The sequence below is a fragment of the Vipera ursinii genome (assembly GCF_947247035.1).
Source record: "Vipera ursinii genome assembly, chromosome: 2".
Taxonomy (NCBI): Eukaryota; Metazoa; Chordata; class Lepidosauria; order Squamata; family Viperidae; genus Vipera; species Vipera ursinii.
The window spans coordinates 273750324-273774938 of NC_139513.1; the positions used below are offsets into that span (position 1 = coordinate 273750324).

At 39.8% G+C, this 24615-nt stretch overlaps 1 protein-coding gene across 8 annotated transcripts in view; it reads right to left on the reverse strand.

The window, feature by feature from the left end:
* LOC310636732 (growth hormone receptor-like) overlaps positions 1 to 24615 on the reverse strand; it is a 171979-nt gene that overhangs the window by 98402 nt on the left and 48962 nt on the right. For 4 of the 8 annotated variants that reach the window (XM_083356817.1, XM_083356812.1, XM_083356811.1 and 1 more), the window contains exons 3-4: positions 17823 to 17870; positions 6427 to 6504 (exon numbers count right to left, since the gene is read on the reverse strand). In XM_083356817.1, the coding sequence (XP_083212943.1) occupies positions 6427 to 6504; positions 17823 to 17844 (100 nt within the window). In that variant the 5' untranslated portion in view covers positions 17845 to 17870. The remainder of the gene's footprint in view (positions 1 to 6426; positions 6505 to 17822; positions 17871 to 24615) is intronic. The other 4 variants (XM_083356816.1, XM_083356813.1, XM_083356815.1 and 1 more) reach the window with 1 other exon arrangement.

Genomic DNA, 24615 nt, shown 5'->3' on the forward strand with positions numbered 1-24615 from the left:
TTAGATTATGATTGTTTGTATTTTTATACCCTGTATTTTGCTCTGGGAAGTGGGGGGGGGAGGAAAAGGGAGGGAGGGGTTGGGGAGGGTTGGGGAGGGGGAAGAGGGTGGGAGGGGAGGTGGTTGGGAGGTTTTTTTTTCTTTTTTTGGTTTGTTAAAGATAAAATGTATTGTAAAACTTTTTAATAAAAAAAAGAATCTGAACATTTTTAACATATGATGCTAGAGAAAATGGCAATAGCATATTTACTCTGGAAAAAATGTTAACTCTAAGCTCTACAAAAATCTGTAACACCCCTGAGAACTGAAAATTACACTGGATGCCTGGAGATTAAGGAACTTGTTTGTCAAATCTTGACATTTTGAGGCATTTTCTGCATTTTTTGGCAACTTCAACAGCCTCTAGTAATTTAGGATAGTGAATGTGATAAAAGCAATAAAAGAAATTGTTACAAAACAAAGCTGTCAAATTCATACAATTTTATGGATGCATTGTTTGCATATATTTTTTACATATTTACTATATTTAAGAGTGACGATATTGTTTAGTTACAGCAGCTTTGAAATTTGAGTTCTTTATATGTCCAGTTCAAAAGGTTGCCTAGGGGTAAGGGATAAAGATTAATGTGATACATACAGGTTGGAAACAGCTTTGATTTTAACAACTGGATTTATTTCCAAAATTAGAACCCAACAAATGTTTTTTTCTTCCCAGCAAAAGCCAATTTAGTCTAAAATCTACTATGCATCTGATAAGATCCAATTTGCACATCTGGAGTCCCTTCTTCATTTAATCTAAGAAAGCAATATACTATAGACATACTAACATACTATAGACATGTCTTAAATGTTAGTCACTTTCCTCCTTCCCATGAAATTCCTGGATATTAGCTATTTTGTCTGAAGGAGAAACTTTGGAAAGCTGAAAGCCTGAACTAAACTCTAAACTCTTTCCCAAAGTTGTTGATTTTAATTTCTTAAGTGATAAGAGAGATTAAACCCAGAAGGAGTAATAGTAACTATAGAATTTAGTTATATAAGGTGATTCTTGGTGATGAAATGTAAAACTCTTATTTTAAAACCTCACAAGCCTACCTTGTGGATTCTAAAAGGCTTTCTTTAAAATATGTGCCTGTATTCAACAACAGAAGACAAAGAGCAAAATACCATGCCCTATCTTTACGCTGCAGGATCAGCATGTAAAATGATGTGTCATTAAACCAATGTTTCTCAAGAGGTGGACTTCAACTCCCAGAATTACCCAGCCAAAGCGGCAGTCCACCTTTCTTAAAGAAGCAAAGTTTGAGACTACACTATTGGTCTTTCTGTCTGCTAATAATACTTCTGTCTGGTTCCAGGCAAGAGTTTTGTAACTAAATTTTAACAAATTTTATATTTGTATGTTCTTCTCTTGACCATTCCGCACAGCTAAATATTTCATTATAAAATTTATTAAACTCATGAGTGCTGGCAGGAGATTCAGGTTCCTTCTGCATCTACTTTCTACAATAGTAGATCAGGAAAAATTAAAACAACAACATCTGTTTTAGTCAAGATGTCCAAAAGCAGCTTTGTTTTTCTTGCTGATGTGGTCTTGAAAAATCCATTCCCTGTCCCAGTGATGAGTTATTACTATCACAAGGACATCATGGCAGCTTTATAATTGGATCCAACTTTACTCCAGATTTAAAACAGCTGAGATTTTTTTCTTTTTGAAAACTTGCTAATATATTATTCCATGAGCTGTTTCCCAAGCTTATGTTCTCCAGTTTCCTCTACAAAGTGCATTAAGTAATCCGCTTTATAGAGGACATTGGCTGGAGTAATCTGTACAGAGAACAGAAAGCAATTTTACGATATTATGGCTTATTCTTTACACTGCTTTTAATGAAGTCCTCAAATATTTTCATACAAGTATAAGCATTTCATTTATATCAGGGACTTCTTTTTCATATTTTTTGTTCTTTGAGCAACATACTAGATACTTCTCTTCTCAAAACAGTGATTTGATTTAAGGTAACATTAATTGAAATGCAATTAAAAGCAATAGATCGCTGCCTACACGTTTGGGATTTAGTGATCCACAGAATATCTGAAGTGTCTTGATACAATACCATGAGATATGGAAGGAGTAAATTACCCTCTCACTCAAAACACAGGATAACCAGTTCATATACATATTTGATGCTCTAACTGACAAGTGACTAAATGCAGGAGAAGCTTTTGCCTGAATGAATGATTGCCAAGACACTCTTCCAAACATTAATTCATTTTAGATTATTTCATATCAATGACTTTTCATCTTCCCTAAGCACAATGTCTAAGAGCTATGAAGCTTTTAGAGCCTATAAACATGTTTTATTAAACATAAAAATATGAAAAGGAACATTAAAATCAAGATTTGTACAGCTTAAAATTAAATATACCCAAGACAATACTACCATTTAATTAGGTTTATTTGAGTTTCCATACTGGGGGAAAAAAGATATATGACTGTTTGTTTTTAAGTCTCAAATGCATGAACCAGTCAGTTGTGACAGAATAATCTCATAGCACCAAAGAACAGCCAGCAGAAAGTTATAAAATACTGTATACTCTCTCTCTCTTTCTCTCCCCCTTGGACAGAAGAAAGTCTCCTACAGCAGGTGTTGCTTTTATAATCTCATAAGGATCTGAATTACAACTGTAATAGGGCCTTACAAAAATAAAACTGCCTAGGGGGTGGACAGGTCCTAATTCAGTCCTGTAGGGGAAAAAGATAATAAATTGTGGTTGTAAAGGCTCAATTGGTTGCTTTTCCTTTCTGGCATGGCTGCAGTGCAAATGGCTGCACTAATTTTATAGAGGTTTGTACATCAATTCATAGACCACCGTTCTTCATCTTTAGCAATTGCAAGTTGTGTGGACTTGAACTCTCTGAATTCTGAGAATTGAAGTCCCCCTTCTAGACTCAAGACAACCCACTCTGATCTTGCATGATTCAACCAAATGCTTCCTTAAACTTCTAAGTCTCAGTCTCTCCACCCACTAATGGCAAAAATTAAGAACAAGCTGCTTCCTCATTTTTATCAGGAATTTGCCTGAGCCAAGGAACTGATGGGAAATTTTGCTACTATAAGCACAGCTGGGGTGGTGGGATGGTTTTAATGGGCACTTGAAAAAAATATTCTGTAGCTCCAAATGGGTATAGTCTTCTATTACGAATAATTATAATAGAATTTGATCTATAATAGATTTTGGTCTTTGGGCCGGTCACACTCCCTCAGCCCAACTCACCTCACAGAATAGGTAAAATACTTTATTGGCCAAGTGTGGTTATACACACAAAAAATTTGTCTCCAGTGCATAAGCTCTCAGTGTAGATGCAAAACAACAAAGTAGTAATAATCATGATAACAAGAGATAATATTAATAATGATACCAATAGAGAAGGTGGTGGAACAGATGAGAAGGATAAAAGTAATAGGGCCACACTACATGAATAATAGACATAAGCAGAACTGTGGAAATTAAGTGTTCAGCAGAGGAAAAAAACTGTGTCTATAGGAGGAGGAAGGAATTATTAGGTACATTTGCTGCCTTGGGTTATTTATAAAAACAATAAAGGTGGGATAAAGAAATCTGAAATAACAAATAAACATTCTTTTTTGAAGGAAGAGTAAAGACTGCAGTGTTTTTAGTTTTAGCATGATAGATACCATGTTCCTCAAAGCACTAAATTGTGGAGCCTTCTTCTAAACAGTCCTTCTTAAAATTATTTTATGCACTTTAATTTGCCTATGTTAGTATGTAATACTAAGCACTGGGTGAGGCCTGCCTTTTAAATATTCTATTTGTTTTTTTTAATTCTGTTTTCAAGATTACTTATTTCCTTTGTTAGAAAATATTTGATGCATAAAGGTAAAGGTAAAGGTTCCCCCGCACATGTGTGCTAGTCATTTCCGACTCTAGGGGCCGGTGCTCATCTCCATTTCAAAGCTGAAGAGCCAGCGTTTGTCTCCGTGGTCATGTGGCCGGCATGACTAGACGCCAAAGGCGCACGGAACGCTGTTACCTTCCCACCGTAATGGTCCCTATTTTTCTACTTGCATTTTTACGTGCTTTCGAACTGCTAGGTTGACAGAAGCTGGGATGAGTAACAGGCGCTCACTCTGTTACGCAGCACTCGGGATTCGACCCGCCAAACTGCCGACCTTCTGATCGACAAGCTCAGCGTCCTAACCCACTGCGTCCTTTTTGATGCATAGACACCACCAATAAAGAACTGTTTTACGATAAGTTTCAATGCATTTCCTCCTCCAGTCTTCTTCCCCACCACAACTATTATTAAGCTTCCAATGCTGAAAATAAAATAATGCATGTGATAAAAGAAGGGTGGCCAAATTAGCAACTCAAAGTGGAAAAGAATAGGTTGTGATCCAGTTAAAGCACCTCCAAACCAATAAATGTACACTGGCTAGATGGGATCTAAAATATACCTTCTGACAATAATAAAGCAATGCCTTCCATGCTATATATTTAGAAATAAATAGAAACAAGAATTGGGTTGCTATTATGTTCAAACAGAGGAGGACAAGGGGGTGATTTCCTCACCGCCTTGATGGTTCAAGATTCTTAAAGAACAGAGGAACATTTTAATTTTTTCACCTTTTTTCCCCCTACCTGAACACTAATCCAAGAATCCTGAGTTACAGTAAATGACTTGAAACACAAGCTATGTGATTAATATTCCAACAAGCAGACCGGATCAGAAGTGCAATGAATTATAATTCAGGTCAGAGTCTCATTTGTCTTTTTCATGTCATGCTGTTAGTCACTTTTGAAAAAGGAATCAGGATAAATGCATTGTGTCATTTCTAAATATTATTTAACTAAATGCATGGGATATGATTAATAATATATAATAACATGAAACATGATTTCCAGCATTTAATGATTTTTCTCTTCTATCACCACTATCTAGAACAAACTCGCCACGTCATGTGACATGTCGTGACGTATCATCACTTTTTTTTGCATTGCCAGAGATGGGGTGGGCGCAGCCTCCATATGATGCAACTGGCCCGTGGGCCAGCAGTTTGACACCCCTGATTTAGAGGGTGCTGATTGAGGCTTTGGCTGTGCTAAGGACCTCTGCTCTTGTATAGACTTGATAGTAACCTTGTTCTGGCAGCACAAATTTAGAATACAGTATTCATCACTTTAGCACTGCAGAAAAATCCTGCTCCTTATCACTGTCGCTGAAATGGTACGGGTAGAAGAGAGGTTTGCTCTCACTTTATATATTTGATGGTTTGCCCCGTTTGTGTAAGTGGGAGTGTACTTGCTGGTTGTTTGGGCTATTGTTTACTGTTTGTTTGTTGGTTGGTAGTTCCTTGATTAGGGTATTGTCTGCTTCTTAACTGTTGGTCTTAGGTTAACCTTTGTGTTAATTTCTGCTCATCTGGGTATTGATTGCTGATGAGGAGGTATTTCGGTCATTTTGTTTCCTTTTTGGCCTTTTGACTGTCTCTTTTGAATGTTATGTAGAAGTTATTTATCTCTATGTGTCTGTTGATGCCCAATTTGTATGCGTGCCAGGCTTCCAGGAATTCGTCAGCATTTTTGGACTTGGTCTAGAAGGCTCACTGTTTCCTAGTTCAAGTCTGTGCATGTGTTGTGAAATCAAGTTTTCATCATGTCTTCTGACTACTCGTTAGTGGTGATGGATGCACTCTGCTAGTCTTTTGCCTGTTTGTCCTACATAGTGGCTATTGCAGTCCTTACACTGTATGTTGTAAATGACTCATTTTTTCTTCCAGGGCTGCTAAGTCTTTTGGTTTACTCAGGATGTTTTGGAGGGCTTTAGTTGGTTTGTGTGCTAGGGTGATGCCATGTGATTGTTATAGTCTGCTGTGCTATGTAAAACGTGCTATGACATCAATTGAGATCACAATTCCATCTTCATCTATTGTCATGTCTTTGATTCTTTGGAGGCACTGTACTGGGGAGTTGAGATATTTGCTTCCTTCTATGAAGTGTCCAAGGTTTTTTTGTCAGTTCTTTAGTGATGTCACTGAATGTGACATTTAAAATCATTGACATAACATTGCCTTTCTGTAGGTGTGTTTTGTATTCTGCACAGCAGTCTTTAGGCAGAAAATCAGATACCTTCAGCCATTAGTGTACCAGCTTCTATGTGGGCCATAATCCTGCTTTATGAGATTTTGGATTAGATTGAACCACTATGATAGCTTTCCTGCAGGCGCTGATGCTTAATTCACAGAATGTCCAGTTCAAAGTAATATAAAATAAAAGTAAAAACAGAACTTGGTACAGCAACAGCTGGTGCTGAAAACAATTATAGCATAGACTTAATGATGAAATTTCTTATGTTAAATACCTCAAACATTGTAATATCACTTTTTCAAAAGCATTCAAACTCACGTTTCATTGTGGAAAAAGAACTGTTCGCAGATGCCATAGCCAACGTAAACAGCAACCAAAGAGCCATTCCTCTGGATTCTGCAATTGCAGAAAAAGATAATAGTATCAATCTTATTATTTTTACAAGAGAGAAACACCATTTCACTTCTCTGCTGCTTTAGTGGTTAACTGGATGGAATGAAGCCAAGGATCTATGAAGGAACTAAATTATAACAAATGTTATGGCCTTATAAATTTTTATTACATATTGAAACTGTGTAAGAGACAATAAATAATGAGGCTGTTCAGCTGACTTGTGAATGGAAGACATTCCAGAACATGCGCTCATTTCTACCAATACAATTATCATCAAAAAAAAATTGGGGGTTCCTAATGTGGATGTTCAAATGTTTTGCTACCAAGTCCTCTTAATCTTTCCCTTCAGGAAAAACATATTACTAAACTAGTGCCAATCTGGAAAAAAAATGTCCTTTTTCTATCAATTCTCATATGCAAGAAAATTTGTGTTGCCATTTTTTAAACAGAGAATTTGGATTGCCTTCTTCTGCTTTTATTGTACTTATTGGATGAAATGACAGTCAATGGACTATTCTGTCTTCCACTGGATAATCATATCTCTGGGGGGGCGTTTCCTATACTTTCAAGAAATCCCAAGGAAAAGCCATCTGAAGAATTTTCTCCCACTGGATTATTTTTTCAAAAGGGGAAGAACAGGAAGCCAGGTAAGTTTTAGTGTAATGGAAGGATATGCAGCTTCTCCATGAAGAGAAAGTGTGCACTATGATTCAATTGCTGGAAGTAACAAGTCACCATCAGAGTGTTTTGACCTTGGGGAAAGAGATGTATGCCTCAAATCAAAGCTTTCATACCTTTTGGTATGTTTAAAAAGGGACAGACAGATACCCTAGCTCTGGAGCTTTAGATTCAGTAGGAAGGACCAAAAAATTAAGAAGAAAAGAAGCAGAAACAGTAAAGCACGATCATCTTTTATCAGGCATAGACTAGCCTGAATTAGAAGAACTTTGAGCTGCAGATCATCCTATTTAGCTAGCATAGCCCTACCTATGTAGTGTAGGGACCCCCCTTTGGACAACAGTTCAAATTCCCTTATGCAACCACCAAACAGCTGGAAATCTAGAATTAGTTATCTCAACAGATCTGGAGGATTCCAGGTTCTGGAAACTTGAATTGATCTTTTCCAAATAGGAATATAACAATTATGATCTAGAAAAGCTGTCTGATTCCTGCAAAATAGGGGCTTAAATCTCTCCTTCTGAATTCAGTATCGCTTGGGTATGTCAACTTCACTATAAGCAGGGGATTCCCTTGGTGCAAGGCTTTAAAAGCGAAAAGGCAGGAAACTACTAGACCGGTCAAGAAAGTCAGGCCTCAAGATATTATAAATTATGGAGAATTTTTGTGGTTTCCATGTTTAGCATTATACCAGATTGTCAAGAGAAGCTTGATAATTATTCCATTTTTAATTGTTTCCTAAGAAAGTCTATTGTTCTTCCTGGCAATGTATTTATGCATTCTTTTCAAACTACCTCATGTTAAGCCAGACAATACCGAGAAGAGAAAAAAACAACGTGTGATGTTTCTTTCTATGCAAAAGGGATCACAGGGAGATTTCCACACCATAGGGTTGGCTTTGAAGGACTCCCCACAGAGCTATGTGCCACTTGGAAAGGATTAAAACTCTCCACAAATCTCTGCTGTTGCAAATGAACTCAGTTTTTCCCTCCAAGTTGGGATTCAAACCAATTGGCTGAACTGATTATTGGCCTACACAGAGTTGTTTTGTATTTAGGAACCTGGTACATGTAGATAACTCTTGGCTTTCCTTTAAATATTGTTATAATTCCATTTTGCACAATTTTAAAGTGAGTATCAGAGCTTGAAATTTTAATAATGTAAGAGCCAAACCATGCTTACTTTGTCTCTCCTTCCTAACCATCTCCCAGACTGCCACCTTGTCTTCCTTTGAAAGCATGCATCCCAGAAAATGGACAAGAAAAAAGAATCCTGTGGAATATCTTCAATGATTTAAAGATAGAAGCAACAGAGGAGTGAAAAGGGGGAACTCATCCAATTTGACAACACCAAGCTAGGTGCCAACATCTTAGAAGATAGGCTCAAGATCCAGAAAGATCTTCACAGACTCGAACACTGGGCTCTATCCAACAAAATGCAATTCACTGGTGAGAAATGTAAGGCATTACACTTAGGTAAGAAAAGCCAAATGCACAGACATAGAATAGGTGGTAGCTAGCAGCAGTAATTGTAAGAGGGATCTGGGGGTCCTAGAGGACAACCACTTATGTATCAGCCAGCAGTGGGCTGCAGCTATGAAAAAAGCCAATGCAGTCCTAGGCTGCATCAACAGAGAAACAGTATCAAGGACATGTAACGTTTTAGTACAGGACTGGTAAGACCGCAATTTGAATACTGCATCCAGTTTCTGTCACCATGATATAAAAAAAGTGTTGAGATTATAGAAACAGGTGCAGAGAAGCATAACAAAAGATGATAAGTAGTCTGGAGGGAACTGGGTATGTCTAATTTAGCAAAGAGAAGGACAAGAGGTGACATAATAAGCAGTCTTCCAACTTTGAGGGTCTGTCACAGAGAAGAGGGAGTGGACCTATTCTACAAAGCACCTGCGAGCAGGACAAGAAGTAACAGATGGAAGCTTAAAAAAAGAGAGATCCAACCTAGAATTGAGGAGAAATTTCCAGTCAGTGAGAACTATTATGTTAATCTATATCAGTGGAATGATTAATAGTTGTAAGTTGTGGGTACTCCAACACTGGAGGTTTTAAGAAGAGACTAGACAACCATTTGTCTGAAATGATATCAGGTATCCTGCTTAAGCATGGGGTTGGACTAGAAGTTCTCCAAGACCCTTTCCAACTATGTTATTCTGTTAGTTGCTGGGCAAAAAGGATAAGTTCAATATATAAAGACAAATTTCAGTGGAGCATTATTTTTTGCAGAGGAACTATTGTGCATGTATTGCTCCATTAATTTCAAAATAAACTTGTAGCACATCAGAGTGGGATAAATAATAAATCTATGTATGGGGCTGCCAAGCAGAATTGTTATTCTTGGCTCAAGATGCTGATCAACTCACATGAAATGGGTCTTATGAATCTTGTCATTTGAAAACTAAATAGAGAGCACATTATCTTACTAATTGTTAAAAAGCCTATTTTATTTATAAGCAGGATTCACTTTTTTGAGAAACAAATGGTATCAACAAATATGCAACAGAGATTATCTGTTGCTACTGTCCTTATACAAATCCTTCGCTCACCATCTGATTTCCTGACCTGTTCATGCAGGTGTACAGGTTATAAATATTTGTCTTATTCCTCTGCTCCCCCACTTTATTATGACTATCAAAATTTTTCTATAAAAGTTCAACTATCCAGCTGTTTATGACGTGGTTTAGTACAACAGAACTTATTCCTAACAAAGAACTTCATTATAAATTAAATTGTTTTAAAGGTAAAGGTAAAGGTTCACCCGCACATGTGTGCTAGTCGTTTCCAACTCTAGAGGCCGGTGCTCATCTCCGTTTCAAAGCTGAAGAGCCAGCGCTTGTCTGAGGATGTCTCCGTGGTCATGTGGCCGGCATGACTAGACGCCAAAGGTGCACAGAATGCTGTTACCTTCCCACCTTAGTAGCCCTTATTTTTCTACTTGCATTTTTATGTGCTTTCGAACTGCTAGGTTGGCAGAAGCTGGGACGAGTAACAGGCGCTCACTCTGCTACGCGGCACTCGGGATTCGACCCGCCAAACTGCTGACCTTCTGATCGACAAGCTCAGCGTCCTAATCCACTGAGCCACCGCGTCCCTTCCTAAATTGTTTTAGGGCACACTAAATTTATCTATTGCTTTTACAATATTTGCTTTCACTGAATTTTGTAGACCTGGGTTTTTTCAGTGTTCTAATTTATGTAACAGACTGTTTTGACAATAAAAACATAAATACATATATTTGGGCATAAGCTTTCTGCTAGTAGTGTATATGTACAAGACTGATGGCAACTAATGATTAAAGGCTTTAATAACATATTTCCCAAACCTTTCATGTATTGTAATGCTAATTTGCTTGCTCTTAATAAAGATAATTCTCTATTATGGATGTTGGATTCTAATTAATAACATGCTGAGTAATAGGTCCTTTCAGATAATAATGGGGGACAACGTAAGAAAGATAAGATGATTAAGTTCTGTAATGGTACCTACACTGTTCAACTAATACATAAGAATATGCCAGAGACAAGGGGATGCAGATTTGGATAAACTGATGATTTGGCTATAGCAGTATAGGAAAACCACAAGGAGGTGGCTGACAGGCTCCTGTCTAAAGATCTTTAAATCTTGGGGAAATTCTTCACTGATTGGAGGTTCACGCCTAGCACCAGCAAACGGTGTGATTTCAGTTTAACAACAAACTAGCATATGAAGCCCTACTGAAACAACAACTTAGGCCCCATCTAAATTACCTTGGAGTAACATGGACCAGACTCCCTCCTATAAGATACACCTAGAGAATAGGGCAGCAAAAATCAATACTAGGAATAACATACTCGAGAAATTCTGTGGACCTAAATGGAGAACTTAGGCTGTCACCCTCAGGTCCTCAGCACTAGGATTGATCTACTCTGCAGCAGAACACTGTGTACCAGGATGACTTAACAGCTGCCATACTAGTAAGTTAGACACCAGACTCAACAATACCATGAGGAATATAAGCGGATATATTAAAACCACTCTGACTTGCAGGCTTCCTGTTCTGAGCCATATAACACCGCCAGCTTTACGAAGGGAAGATGCACTAATGAGAGAACTTAATTGTCAGAATGTGGCAAAGACCTCTTCAACTTTCTACCAAGTTTATTAGTTCTGGAGAAAAGGAGGACAGCAAAAGAACAAGTAATGAAAAACATGTGCTTAAACCTTACTAATCTCCTCTCATTTTCTATCTGTAGGGCCTTTTTCGAACAAGACCCCAGCTTTAGATCAGTCTTTTCAAAGTACTTGGCCTTGCTGGCTTTTTATATGTGGTAGCTTATCCTATTAAGACTAGTAGGATACAAACTACCCTTTATAAATAGCCAGCATCCCCCATGTGTTGATGATATTACAAGTAGTCTTTGACTTACGACCACAACTGAGCCCAAAATTTCTGTTGTTAAATGAGTTTTGGCCCATTTTGTGACCTTTCTTGCCACAGTTGTTAAGTGAATCATTGTAGATGATTAGTTAGTAACCTGGTTGTTAAGTGAATCTGGCTTCCCCATTGACTTTGCTTGTTAGAAAGTCACATGATCTTGGGACAAACTAATGGTCATAAATAGGAATCAATTGCTAAGCATCTGAATTTTGATCATGTGATCATGGGGATACTGTGAAGGTTGTAACTGTGAAAAACAGTCATGTCAGATTATTCATGCCATTGTAACTTTGAACGGTCACTAAAGAAACTGTCGTAGGTTGAGTACTACCTGTACTAGTGTGGTAATGAAATGTCTGCAGCAAGAGAAGCAAGCTTGAAGAACACTTAAGAATCTAACTATTCAACCCTGACCTATGTATATTTTCCATTCTGTCAATGCCATTATAGCTATGGTGTGAAGCATTTACAGCAGTGCTTCTCAACCTGTGGATACCTGGGGGGCTGCAAAGGATTGATGAAATGTTATGATTTAAATCTTAAATCTTTGGGAGTCCATGGCCATGGTCACAAAAGGTATTTAAAGGGGGATCCATGGTGAAAACACCCCACAGATTTACAGTATAGTATTTTTCTGTTTGTTCCTTTTCAGAAAGAGTACTTTTGTTCTAGAAAAAACGAGCTGACTTTTTTAGCTTAGGAAAAAAGGAAAGTAGGATCTACAGAGATGAACAGAAAAAATTCCCAAGTGATTTTCCATAGCCCTGCATTCTAGGACAAGAATATTAAATCCAACTTCTTTTGGCTGGAGACTACCATGGAACAAAAGAAAATCCTTCTGGGCCAGTAGAATTCAACAGCTGGGGGAAGAAAGACATGACCTGCAGGCATCAATTCTGAACTTGAAAAAATGCCATGTATATGTGGCCAAAGTTGCTTTCCACCAGTAACAAGCCTTGGTAATGTTGTTCCCATCTTCAGCCTTAGTCTATGAGCTGACTGTGCACTGAAATGTAGGAATAGCCAACACTCCAGAAGACAGGCTTAAGATACAGAAGCATCTTGACAGTCTTGAACATTGGGCACTATCTAATAAAATGAAATTCAATGGTGAAAAAAGTAAGGTTCTACATTTAGGCAAGAAAAATCAAATGCACAGGTACAGTATAGGTGGTACCTGGCTCAACAGTAGTAACTGTGAGAGGGATCTTGGAGTCCTAGTGGAAAATCAGTTGCCAAAATAGCCAACACAGTTCTAGGCTGCATTAACAGAGCGATAGAATCAAGATCACATGAAGTGTTAGTACCACTTTATAATGCCTTGGTAAGACCACACTTGGAATACTGCATCCAGTTTTGGTCACCACTATGTAAAAAAGATGTTGAGACTCTTAGAAAGAGTGCAGAGAAGAGCAACAAAGATGATCGGGCCTGGAGGCTAAAACATAAAGAATAGCTGCTGGAATTGGGTATGTCTAGTTTAATGAAAAGAAGGACTAGGGGAGACATGATAGCAGTGTTCCAATAGCTCATGAGTTGCCACAAAGAAGAGGGAGTCAAACTATTCTCAAAAGCACCTGAAGGCAGCAAAAGAAGCAATGGAAGGAAACTAATCAAGGAGAGGAGCAACCTAGAACTAAGGAGAAATTTCCTGACAGTTAGAACAATTAATCAGTGGAATAACTTGTTCCAGAAGTTGTGAATGCTCCAACACTGGAAGTTTTTAAGAAGAGATTGGACAACCATTTGTCTGAAATGGTATAGGGTTTCCTGCCTGAGCTGGGGGTTGGACTAGAAGTCCTCCAAGGGGACTAACTCTGTTATTCTGTTAAATGACGCAACATATTTTTTTTCCAAGTTAAGACTGTCATACCAAAGGGATACAGCAAGAGGAAACAGGAAAATAACTCTTTCCATAGACTATCTTCTCTAACTCATAAAATTGAATTCTGATCAATCTGGGTTAAATTGCCTCTGGCGTCCTACCATTTGTCTGGTTTTGATAAAATGTATTGCTTCATCTTAAAAGGTGCTTTTCTTTTGTCTCACTGAAATTTTTAATCAGCAACTACTCTGTATGTGAATAGTCTTAGTAACGAATGTACATAACTAGATTTGGATCCTTCAGGCCCATTCCTTTATTCATCAACAATAATTTACAGAAAGCAGCAATGGCTTTTTGAAAAATGTGTAAATATAAGAGTGATGATGAGTAAATTAAATGTTCATGGGCCTATTTCTTTCTAAAGCAAAATATGTGCGTGTGAGAGTGTGTGTGTGCTGGTGTCTCTACTTTTGAGCTTTTTTATTCTCTGCCACAACACTGCATTAGATTGCTTTTAGCATCCAGTCCAGAAAATATTTGTATAAGTTGGTTCACTTATTTCCCTAAGCCAGTGAGACCGAGTGCCCCAAAACCGCCCCCCTGCTCTGCTCCCTGCCTGCTCCACCCCTGCCCCACCCACCTGCAGGGCCACCCACCACCCCCATGGCCTGCTGCAGATTGCCCAGGCGGCCCAGCAGTGCTATGGCAGCCGTGCCCTCTGACTGCGCCCAGCAGCAACTGCACATGACAGGCCGCGAGGGTGGAGTATTGTTCCCACTGCCCGACTGCCAAGTCTCTTGCTGTGCTGCTCCGCGTGGGCCGCGCTCGGGGGTGACTCTCCTCCAGGGGGGCTGCTGGTGAGGACGGAGCTGCGGGGGGAGGTGGGGCTCGGGCAACGGTGCATGTGCCCACAGAGAAGGCTTTGAGTGCCGCCTCTGGCACGCGTGCCATAGGTTTGCCACCACTGCCCTAAGCCATAAACCACCATTTACAAATCACATTAGCTGAATTATAAGAGCGTACAAATCTACAACCAAATATCATAACATGCAGGGATAAGAGCATAAGAATGGTCTTTTCAGATCAGGCCAAGACCATCTTAGTCCAGCATTCTGAACCTATGACCACCCAGCAGATATTTTCATCCAGCTTACAAAAGAAGGGAAGGATATATATTTCTCTCCTACACTTGTTCTCCTGCAATTGGCAATGGGAGATCTGCTGGTCCAATCTGAAGGTAACATATGAATGCTTATAAATACCAGTCTTTGATAGACCTGTCATCCATGACTTTATCTATTCTCTATCCAAGTTAGTAGTTATCACCACATATTATGGAATAATGATTTCCACAAGTTAAATGATATCCTGTATGCTGTTTTTCATGTATTCCACTTTTTCCTGTCAGCTTCACTGGTTGAACTGTGGTTGTTGGGTTTGGAGGGACCAAAAAAACCTTGATTCTCCACGGTGTACAAGATTTCATACCCTTCAATCTTATTCCCTCCTCAGTTCCTTTGGTCCAAACTGAAGGAGGTTTAGGATTGTTTTGTTTTGGGGTAGGGAAGATGTTCAGCTCCCTTGATAATTTTGTTTGCATTCTTCCACCTTTCCTTGCATTGCTATTGCCGCACGTGACGGTTTGCTGGGGCGGGTCTGACTGTCCATTCGGCCCTTCGTCGCCTCCAGTCCGTTCCTGCCCGGGCGCTGCTCAGAGTCCTGCCGCCGAGGAGTTGAAGGGTCCTGGGCAGACGCCAGCGCTAGTCCGGTGGGCGCCCGGCGCCGTCCTCGCTGACGAGGCGAGTGCGCGTCCGCCGGCCATCTGGAAGCGGGCGCGCCGATCAGCTGGGCGCCGGCCAGCTGCGCGGCGGGGCTGCGGCGCGTTCCGCGGAGTCCGGGCGAAGCCACGCCCACCAACCGAGCGTCCGGAGGCCGACGGAGACGATGTCTGGGAGCGGGCACGCCGATCAGCTGGGCGAAGCCACGCCCACCATCCGAGCGTCCGGGGCTCGACGGAGGCGATGTCGAGGCCCGAGCGGGCGGCAGGACGGCGGGGCTTGACAGTGGTATAAGAATATATGAAATTGGGAGGTTGATAGTTTCACTTCCTCTACTAAATATTTTGGCAAAACTCTCCGTTTTGTTATCTGCCCACTTGTTCCTGGCTCCAGTCACAAAGTCCCAGCTACCCCCACCCCCACCGCTCTGTTTGTCAGACAAATCATAAGAAATAAATGTCTTAAGATCTAAAATGACGGTCATCAAAATGATATCTGCTGGAGCAATAGTTTCAGCAAATTAAGAAATTCCTCTTGTTCCCCTGAGTGACCTTTCACACAAGTAGTTTATTGAACACAACCTGAAATTAGAGCTGCTCTTTCCAGTAAGACCCAAGCACTGTAGAAGTCACAGTTTCAACATGTTGCAGCTAAATTTCACATGATCTTTTAAGATATTACCACTAATAGAAGCTGTTGCTGGAACCCAGGTAGCTTTTGCTAACCTGATAAGCGAACTTGCTACAGACAAGCTATAAAGAGGACACAATTTTAGGATCAATGATGAGACCATTTCTCTGTTCAGTTAAGCAGAAAATTATCGCCCTGGGTAAGCTTTCACATTTCACTTTGATTTCTTTTCAGTGCCTTTCACCAAAATGTAATTTCTATATCTTTAAGAGCCTTACCTTGCAGATAATTAACCTAGGGTACCTGGGTTACTGTGATATGCATCTTGGTTGATAATGGCAATTGGTGAAGTGAGGTCAGAGAGGATGGTGCTGAACAGGTTAGAATAACTTTGAAAAGTGTTAGAACACAAAACCCAATTTAACTGCAATTCCTTCTAGAACCAAACAATGTGAGTTTAGCAGAGTCAAGTGGACGGAACAGCTTGTACTGACCTGTTCCACTTGAAGGATTTCACATGTGTAAATGCCAGACTTCATTACAATTTCCTGCACATTTAAAAAGAAAACAAAGTGCACAAGAAAATGATTGGATTTCTATCTGTTCTGAGCTTTTTCAAGGCACACTATTCAGATAGATGATTTGATGCATAAAAGGGAACAATCTAACTAGAATTCAATATGTGACTTTTTTTCTCCTGTTCATGGTTATCCAAACAAAGCTCCTTTTTGCAGTTACTAGAACTATGTATATAATTAAGTTTGAAGAATGCCTCAATTTTACTTACTATATAATTGCTGATATTTTAACTTTTCCTTTGAGAACCCACTATTGCAAGATTTCCTAGAAATACTAAATTAAACCTAGGTACTTGCTTGATTGGAAGTTCCGGCTTGTCCAGTTCAGAACAGGATGCATTTTTATGGTGCAATTAATTGCATCATAAAGAATGTGATGATTAGCCGCCAGGTCAACTCTACCGGAAGTCCATAAAACTGGAGTTCCAGCACAGTCTGGTGAACAGATTGTACTGGACAAATCCTGGCTCAGTTGCAAGTCACAGTCAGAAAAGCATGGTAGATATGGCCTTCTGATGCATGCCTACCCAGACAGCTTAGCACATCTGCTCCCTGTTTGCCATGGGTCAGTGTTTCTCAATTTTGGCAGCTTTAAGAAGCATGCTGGCTGGGGAATTCTGGGAGTTGAAGTCCATAACTCTTAAACCAAAGCTTTTCAACCAGTGGTACAGGTACCACCTGTGGTACATTAGCACCTGGCAAGTGGTACGCGACCATCCTAGAGAAGTGGTAGCAGGGGAGGGGAATGAGCTGAACCGTTGGCAGCACCACAGAAGCCTGAGCAAGAGATGGCTGGAGCTGCAGGGCTGTCAGGGCTCAGCGAAAGTGCCAGGATCAGCACCAGGCTCCAGCTGGAGCTCGGCGCTGATCCTGGCACTTCTGAGCCCAGACGAAGTGCTGATCAGCTGGAATGTTGCAGCATCTCCAGGGTCTTGTGATTTACATTCAGATGCTTGGCAACTGATTCATATTTGTGACAGTCACAGTGTCCCAGGGTCATGTGAAGTGACCAAAACCTGCTGCAACCACCCAGCAGATGGGGGGAATAAAAACCAAACACCCTCCACCCCACCTCCACTGCCAATCCTCAAGAGAAATGCTCACAACAATGAAAACCTCAAACAGGAGGAAGAGCGCCGCCGGGCAGGCAGGCAGGTGTCTTGCTCGGCTGTGGCTTGGGGCGGCACTTTTTTCAGTGCCTTTGTAACTTTGAACAGTCACTAAGCAAACTGTTGTAAGTCGAGGACTACCTGTACTTCATCACTTTTTTCTTTTTGGGGGGAGGGGTGTCATCAAGTTTTTGACACCTTGCTAGGTGAGTGGTGGTACTCGGATGTTGCCATATCCTAAAAGTGGTACAATGGGCGAAAAGGTTGAAAAGCCCTGTCTTAAACCTACCAAGATTGAGAAACGCTGCCATCAGTTGTCAGGAAATTCCACTCATTTCTAAAGATAAAAAAGGGAAGAATAGAAAAAGTCACTGCTGAAACAGCTGGGCATCATTTAGCTAAAATAATTTAAATAATGAAGACAGCTAATAGTATAATATGACTCATAGGACCTATGTCTGTATCTGTCAACGTGCCACACATTTTATTCCATTGTCTCCTCTTGGTGCACATACCTATAACAAAGCAGGATTCCTGACTGACAAAGGTATTCTAGGAGGAACAGAAAGACTCTCTTGCAGAAAAAGCTAAAATGCTTAATGGAGAAGGATCACTGCTTCTGATTTTCAGCACCAAGCTATTCTACAAAGGACCCTAGTTTTGTTTACATGAGAATTTGTATGTTGGAAAAAGGAGAAAAAGATCACTTTTAAGCTAGAACAAATAAAGACTACTGCAGCACCAGCAGCAGCAAGCTAGTGACCAGATGGATGTGATGTCTTGAGGATACATCCCTCAAACATGGTTAATAAAGTGGCTCCAGGCTGCCACAAGCAAAATGTGAGGATGAACCTTGAGCTGCCAGAAAGGGTTCTGTTTCTGAATTGGATTAGGAGAATATAGGTCTTCTCTACAAGTAGCCCTCACTTAACTAAAGGTAAAGGTTCCCCCGCACCTGTGTGCTAGTCATTTCCGACTCTAGGGGCCGGTGCTCATCTCCGTTTCAAAGCCGAAGAGCCAGCGTTTGTCCGAGGACGTCTCCATGGTCATGTGGCTGGCATGACTAGACGCCAAAGGCGCACGAAACACTGTTACCTTTCCACCGTAGTGATCCCTATTTTCCTACTTGCCTTTTTACGTGCTTTTGAACTGCTAGGTTGGCAGAAGCTGGGACGAGTAACAGGCGCTCACTCTGTTATGCGGCACTCGGGATTTGACCCACCAAACTGGCGACCTTCTGATCGACAAGCTCAGCATCCTAACCCACTGAGCCACCGCGTCCCTTTTCCTCACTTAACTAGCAGTTGCTTAATGACCATTTGAAATTACAACGGTCTCAGAAAGGGAGCTTAATGACCTGTAAAGCACTTCTGATCATAAAAAATGTCACCTGTGACTGCAATCTGGATGCTTGGCAACCTGTTCACACTTACATCCCACCATCACGTGATCACCATTTGCAATCTTCTCTATCAGCCTCCTGAGAAAGTCAATGTTGAAGCCAGCAGAGAGGATCCCCTCTCATCTCCCTCATCACTGGAATGACTTGCCTCCAGAAGTTCTGAATGCTCCAACACTGGAAGTTTTTAAGAAGAGATTGAACAACCATTTGCTTGAAATGGTATAGGGCTTCTGGCCTGAGCAGGAGCAGAAGACGTCCAAGGTCCCTTTCAACTCTATCATTCTGTTATATCTGGGGGCTGGCTGAAAGAGCTCCCTCCCAAATCAATGTCTGCTTGGATCTCCTCAGATGAAATCCAAGGTGGGACAAATCTTTATTTCCTGTTTCAGCCTAACCGAAGGCCATCGACAGGCAGTAGTCACAACAGTGACAGCTCATATTTGTGTAAATTTTAGATTGCTAGCAAAGAATTACAAGGGACACTGATATGCATTTCAAACTTATTTGTTTTCATCAGTCAGCCATACCCTTCTGAGATTCGAACCTGGGCTGATTGCACATTAGGCAGTTGTTTTAACCTCTAGGCCGCAAGCTCTATCTCACTTTGTTTTATATATATATATATATATATATATATATATATATATATATATATATATATATATATATATATATTCGTGTGCGTATATGTAAATATATGTATGTATATGTGTGTGTGTGTGTGTGTGTGTTATTAGTTTTGTACATTTACAATTCCTAAGTGCTTAGTAAACAATGTGTTGTCGGAGTCCATTTGTTTTACTTAATAAAACACATTAAATTCCTAATCTCTACCCAGTTTTTCCAGCCATTAATAAAATACATCCCATATTTGAAAATATTCTGTCTTTTCTTTTTCTTTATTCTTCAGTATTAATATATCTATTTCTACACAGTCCAATATTTTCTTGATTCTCTTCAAATGGTATTACTTCATTTTTCCAATACTGGGCAAATACAATTCTTGCTGCTGTTAATACATGCAACATTAAATATGCACTTTGTCATATTTTCCTGATAACATACCTAATAAAAATAGTTCTGGTTTAAAATCTACATGTTAACATCTTTTCTAGCTATATATGTATTTTTGTCCGATTTTTTTTTTTTTTTGCTTTAGGGCAAAGATGGTAGTATGTGCCTGGTTTTTGATTGCAGTTCCAACAGTTACTAGACATGTTTTTAAACATTTTTGCTAATCTCGCAGGTGGTAAGTGCCATCTATAAAACATTTTATATAAATTTTCTTTATAAGCAGTTGCCATTGTCAATTTATAAGTTCTTTCTCAAATATTTTGCCATTTTTCTAATTCTATATTGTGCCCATTTTTTTGAGCATTATCATTGTTTCTTTCACTTGTTCATCATCCATTTTTAAATTTAATAGATAATTACAGTTTCTTAATCAGCTTTTCTTCTGAAGTCAACAGTCACTTCAGAAGACTCCTTGTTTTGTGCATGCCTAGACTAGTTGCTGAATGTCAAGCAGGAACCAGCTTGAAACAGTTGTACTGATTGACCCATGGAATGCAAACATTTCTTTATAAAGCCTGTTACTTTGATTTACTGAGCAGATGATAAACTTGAATGCCTACGAAATATTTTAAAAAAAAGGTTTAAAGGCACATTTTAACAAATTTGAAACCAATTACGGCACAGAACGTATATTTTATGGTGACTTTCTTCAACCAGAAGTTTCCATCCTATCAAATCTGGAGGGCATCACGTAAAGGGAGGGGGGGTGTTCTTGTAAGAGATGGTGGGAGGCACCTATCCAGTCCTAATCAAAGGGAAGGTCACACCATCACAGGCAATAACCTGTTCTGCCCCCTTCACTAGCCTCTGTAATGCGACTGGAGAAAGGATTGTTGGAAAATTCATGCTTAGGGGTGATGATACTTCAATGTAGAAGAAATATAACACCAGCTGCCTCAAATTGCATTTGCAGGTACGGAAAATATAGTTGATTCTTTGTCAATAAGGAACATCTACTTTATTCCTCCAGGTTATGGTTTCATAATGTCCCAGGAAAACCTTATTTATAGGTTGAATGCTTTGAATGGTCACAATGTGTTTACAGTACATTGCGAGTTTAGAGCCATTTATACCACAGAGAAGAAAATTGCATTTGGCAAAGGCAGCTGTCTTTGTTTCAACCGTTGGTGTGAATAGACAAATAGGCTTCCTGCAGCAGGAGGATTTATTAAACTAGCTTTGCTTCCTTGGAACTTTTCTTGTTTCTTTGGCACACAAGACTTAAAACCAATACATTAAAAATATTCTAAAGCCTCTAAGGGGGAGGCTCAGCTAATCTCAATGTACACATGTTGTACTTTGACAATAAAGGTTTATTATTATTATTTATTATTTTATTAAAGGGCTCCTATGCTGTAGATGAATATACACACACACACACACACACTGGAGACTCTTCCTCCATATGACTGACGTTCTCATATTCTTTTAAAGGAAGACATACATTGCAGGGAGAAAAGCTAGCTAGCAATCTTCATTAGAGTAGATAATTTACAACAGCAAGTATTTTTAATAGAGTGGTCTCTCATTATTTATATGTTTTATAAACTGCTTCAGACTCAAAAGATTCTAAGAGAAATATAACACTAACGGTTATATGAGCCAATATAAAACAATAGAATGCAATATAGGCAGTCGTTGCTTAATGACCAGCCACTTAGTGACCATTCGAAATTCTGATGGACCCCCACAAAAGATACTTATATGGATTTGAAGTTCTGATGGCTCTGCCTCTTCCAATCACATGACCACATTTTAGCCTGCATGTACAGTTGATTGAAGTGTCCCAGGGTCAGGTGACCATGATTTTCATTTTTTTCCATGGAAATCAGCATTTACAGTACTTCTGGTTTCAGGGAAAGCTGCCCATTGCAAAAAATGGTTCAATTAACAACCACATTCACCTAATAACTGCAGCATTTGCTTAATGACCACTGCAAAAAAATGTTGCAAAATCAAGTTAGTCATGTGATGATCCACATTAACAATCAACATGATTTATGACTGTAATCCCAGGCTCAGTTATGGTTGTAAATTGATGATTACCTGTAAACCCTAATACATAATATTAGTGCAGCCTTGTCAACTCTTTAGCTGGCCAAGCCAAGACACCAGCTCCACAGGACTGCCAAAACTACTTTTAATAGTTTTAGGACTGTCTATTATAAAAAGGGACATGGTGGCTCAGTGGGTTAGGACGCTTGTCGATCAGAAGGTCGGCAGTTTGGCGGGTCGAATCCCAAGTGCCGTGTAACAGAGTAAGTGCCTGTTACTCGTCCCAGCTTCTGCCAACCTAGCAGTTCGAAAGCACGTAAAAATGCAAGTAGAAAAATAGGGACCACTACGGTGGGAAGGTAACAGCGTTCCGTGCGCCTTTGGCGTCTAGTCATGCCGGCCACATGACCACGGAGACGTCCTCGGTCAAGCGCTGGCTCTTCGGCTTTGAAACGGAGATGAGCACCGGCCCCTAGAGTCGGAAACGACTAGCACGCATGTACGGGGGAACCTTTACCTTTACCTTTATTATAAAAAGAATCTCACACGTCTGATTATGTTGTAGTTCTTCCTTCTCTTCCTCCTCTGTGTAGTTTGATGAGGTAGCGGTCTAAGCCACTTCCAACCATCTGGACATTCTGGACTTGCCCAATGTTTTACCCCTTATCATCCTAGAGTTTGCATATCTCAGTCAAGGTCATCTTTCTTATTTTCTATTAAGTATTGCATATTTGGCATTAATTAATCTGGCCTTCCAGAACAGCCAGCTTTTACAAGTTACAAAAGGCGATGACTGTGGACACCATTTTAATCTCAGAGGGTGAACTATTCCAACAAGGACGTTTCTTCTTTAGAGCCCCCTCTCATTATACCATCTGTTGGTTGGCTGATTGATTGATGTTCCAACAAGTCAATGTCAACTCTTCATGCTGTCACAACGTTTGTACAAAATGATTTATCCCCATATTCACATTTTCCAACAATGTCCTTGTTGCTTTTATAAACAAGTCCATCCCTTTTGTTGCTTATCATTCTTTTATCCTCTTTCCTCCCCCCACTTTGGTTTCTCCACAGACCTTGATTTTTGCATAACATGCCCAAAATACATAATATTTGAGACTTTTGAGTGAGAACTATGACTGCATGATTCTGATTTTTCTCAGCATCGCAGCATCAAAACATACCGTAGTTTCCAAGGCTGTCAATTTTATGCCATCAAGTGCTAGCCTATAGCATATTTCTTAACCATATGTTCTTTTACAGGATAACAATCCTAAAAAGAAGCCATCTGCCTTCCATATCCTCATTTCAATGCTAAGGCTGGTTATAGCACTTGATCAGGAAGCATTTATTTGGACTAACTGAACACAATCTACGTTTATTCATTCATTTATTTAACATATGGATGCCTATCTCATACCTTGTTACTAGACGGCTCACAATAACCAATAAAAGCAACCATATAAAAAAGATCATACATTTTCCAGCAGGTTCCAGAACATTTGTATACAAGTAGTCCTCGACTTACAACCACAACTGAGCCCAAAATTTCCATTGCTAAGCAAGAAAATTGTTAAATGAGTTGTGCCCTATTTTACGACCTTTATTACGACAGTTGCTAAGCAAATCATTGCAGCTGTTACATCAGTAACATGGTTAAGTGAATCTAGCTGCCTCATTGACTTTGCTTAACAGAAGGTCTTAAAAAGTGATCACATGAACCTGGGACACTGCAACTGTCATAATTACATGCCAGTTGCCAAGCATTCCAATTTTGAACTCATGACCATTGGGATACTTGCAACAGTCATTAGTGTGAAAACCAGTCATAAGTCACTTTTTTCAGTGCCACTGTAACTTTGAATGGTCCCTAAATGAATGGTTATAGTAGTTGACTCTCTCTCTCAACTTCACTCTAGCCCAATGCTTGGGGAAGAGCCAGATCTTCAGGCCCTTCCAAATAGCCAAAATGGTAGTTCCCTACCCCTCATCTCAGATGGGAGGCTATAACAAAGGGCTGAGGAAGCTACATAGAAAGCATACTTCCAAGGTCCCACCAGATGATCTTTGAGGGAATGGACCTGAAAGGTACCCACCTCATCTGACCTAGTGACATGAGCAGATACTCTCAGGGATATAACATGGCCTTGTGCCTGGTGAAAACCAGATCTTGAACTGGGAGCCTCAGTTCACATAGCAAGAATGCAACATGGAAAACCATGGAGCACCCCAAACTGCACCCAGAAATGGGTGCAATTATCATACAAGATGAAATACCCCATCTTAACTCATATAGGGGATAACTGCATGTTGAGTTACACTTGGATACACACTGGTAACCAACACAGTTACAACAACAATGGTGTGGTATATTAATAATGAGGCTGCCTGGTAAGTACACAGAATACTATATTTTCCACTGAAGTTTCTGAATGATCTTGAAGTTCACCTCCTCTAAAAGCAAATAAGAAGGGGGTGAGTGACTATCTTCAGTACTTTATGTTTTAAGTAAAGTTACAACCAGTGTTTATTTGGAGCTGGGGCAACCTCATATCCATAGTTTGCACTTGCTTTTCCAGCAGAAGAGATGAGACCAGGAGAACCCCAAAAT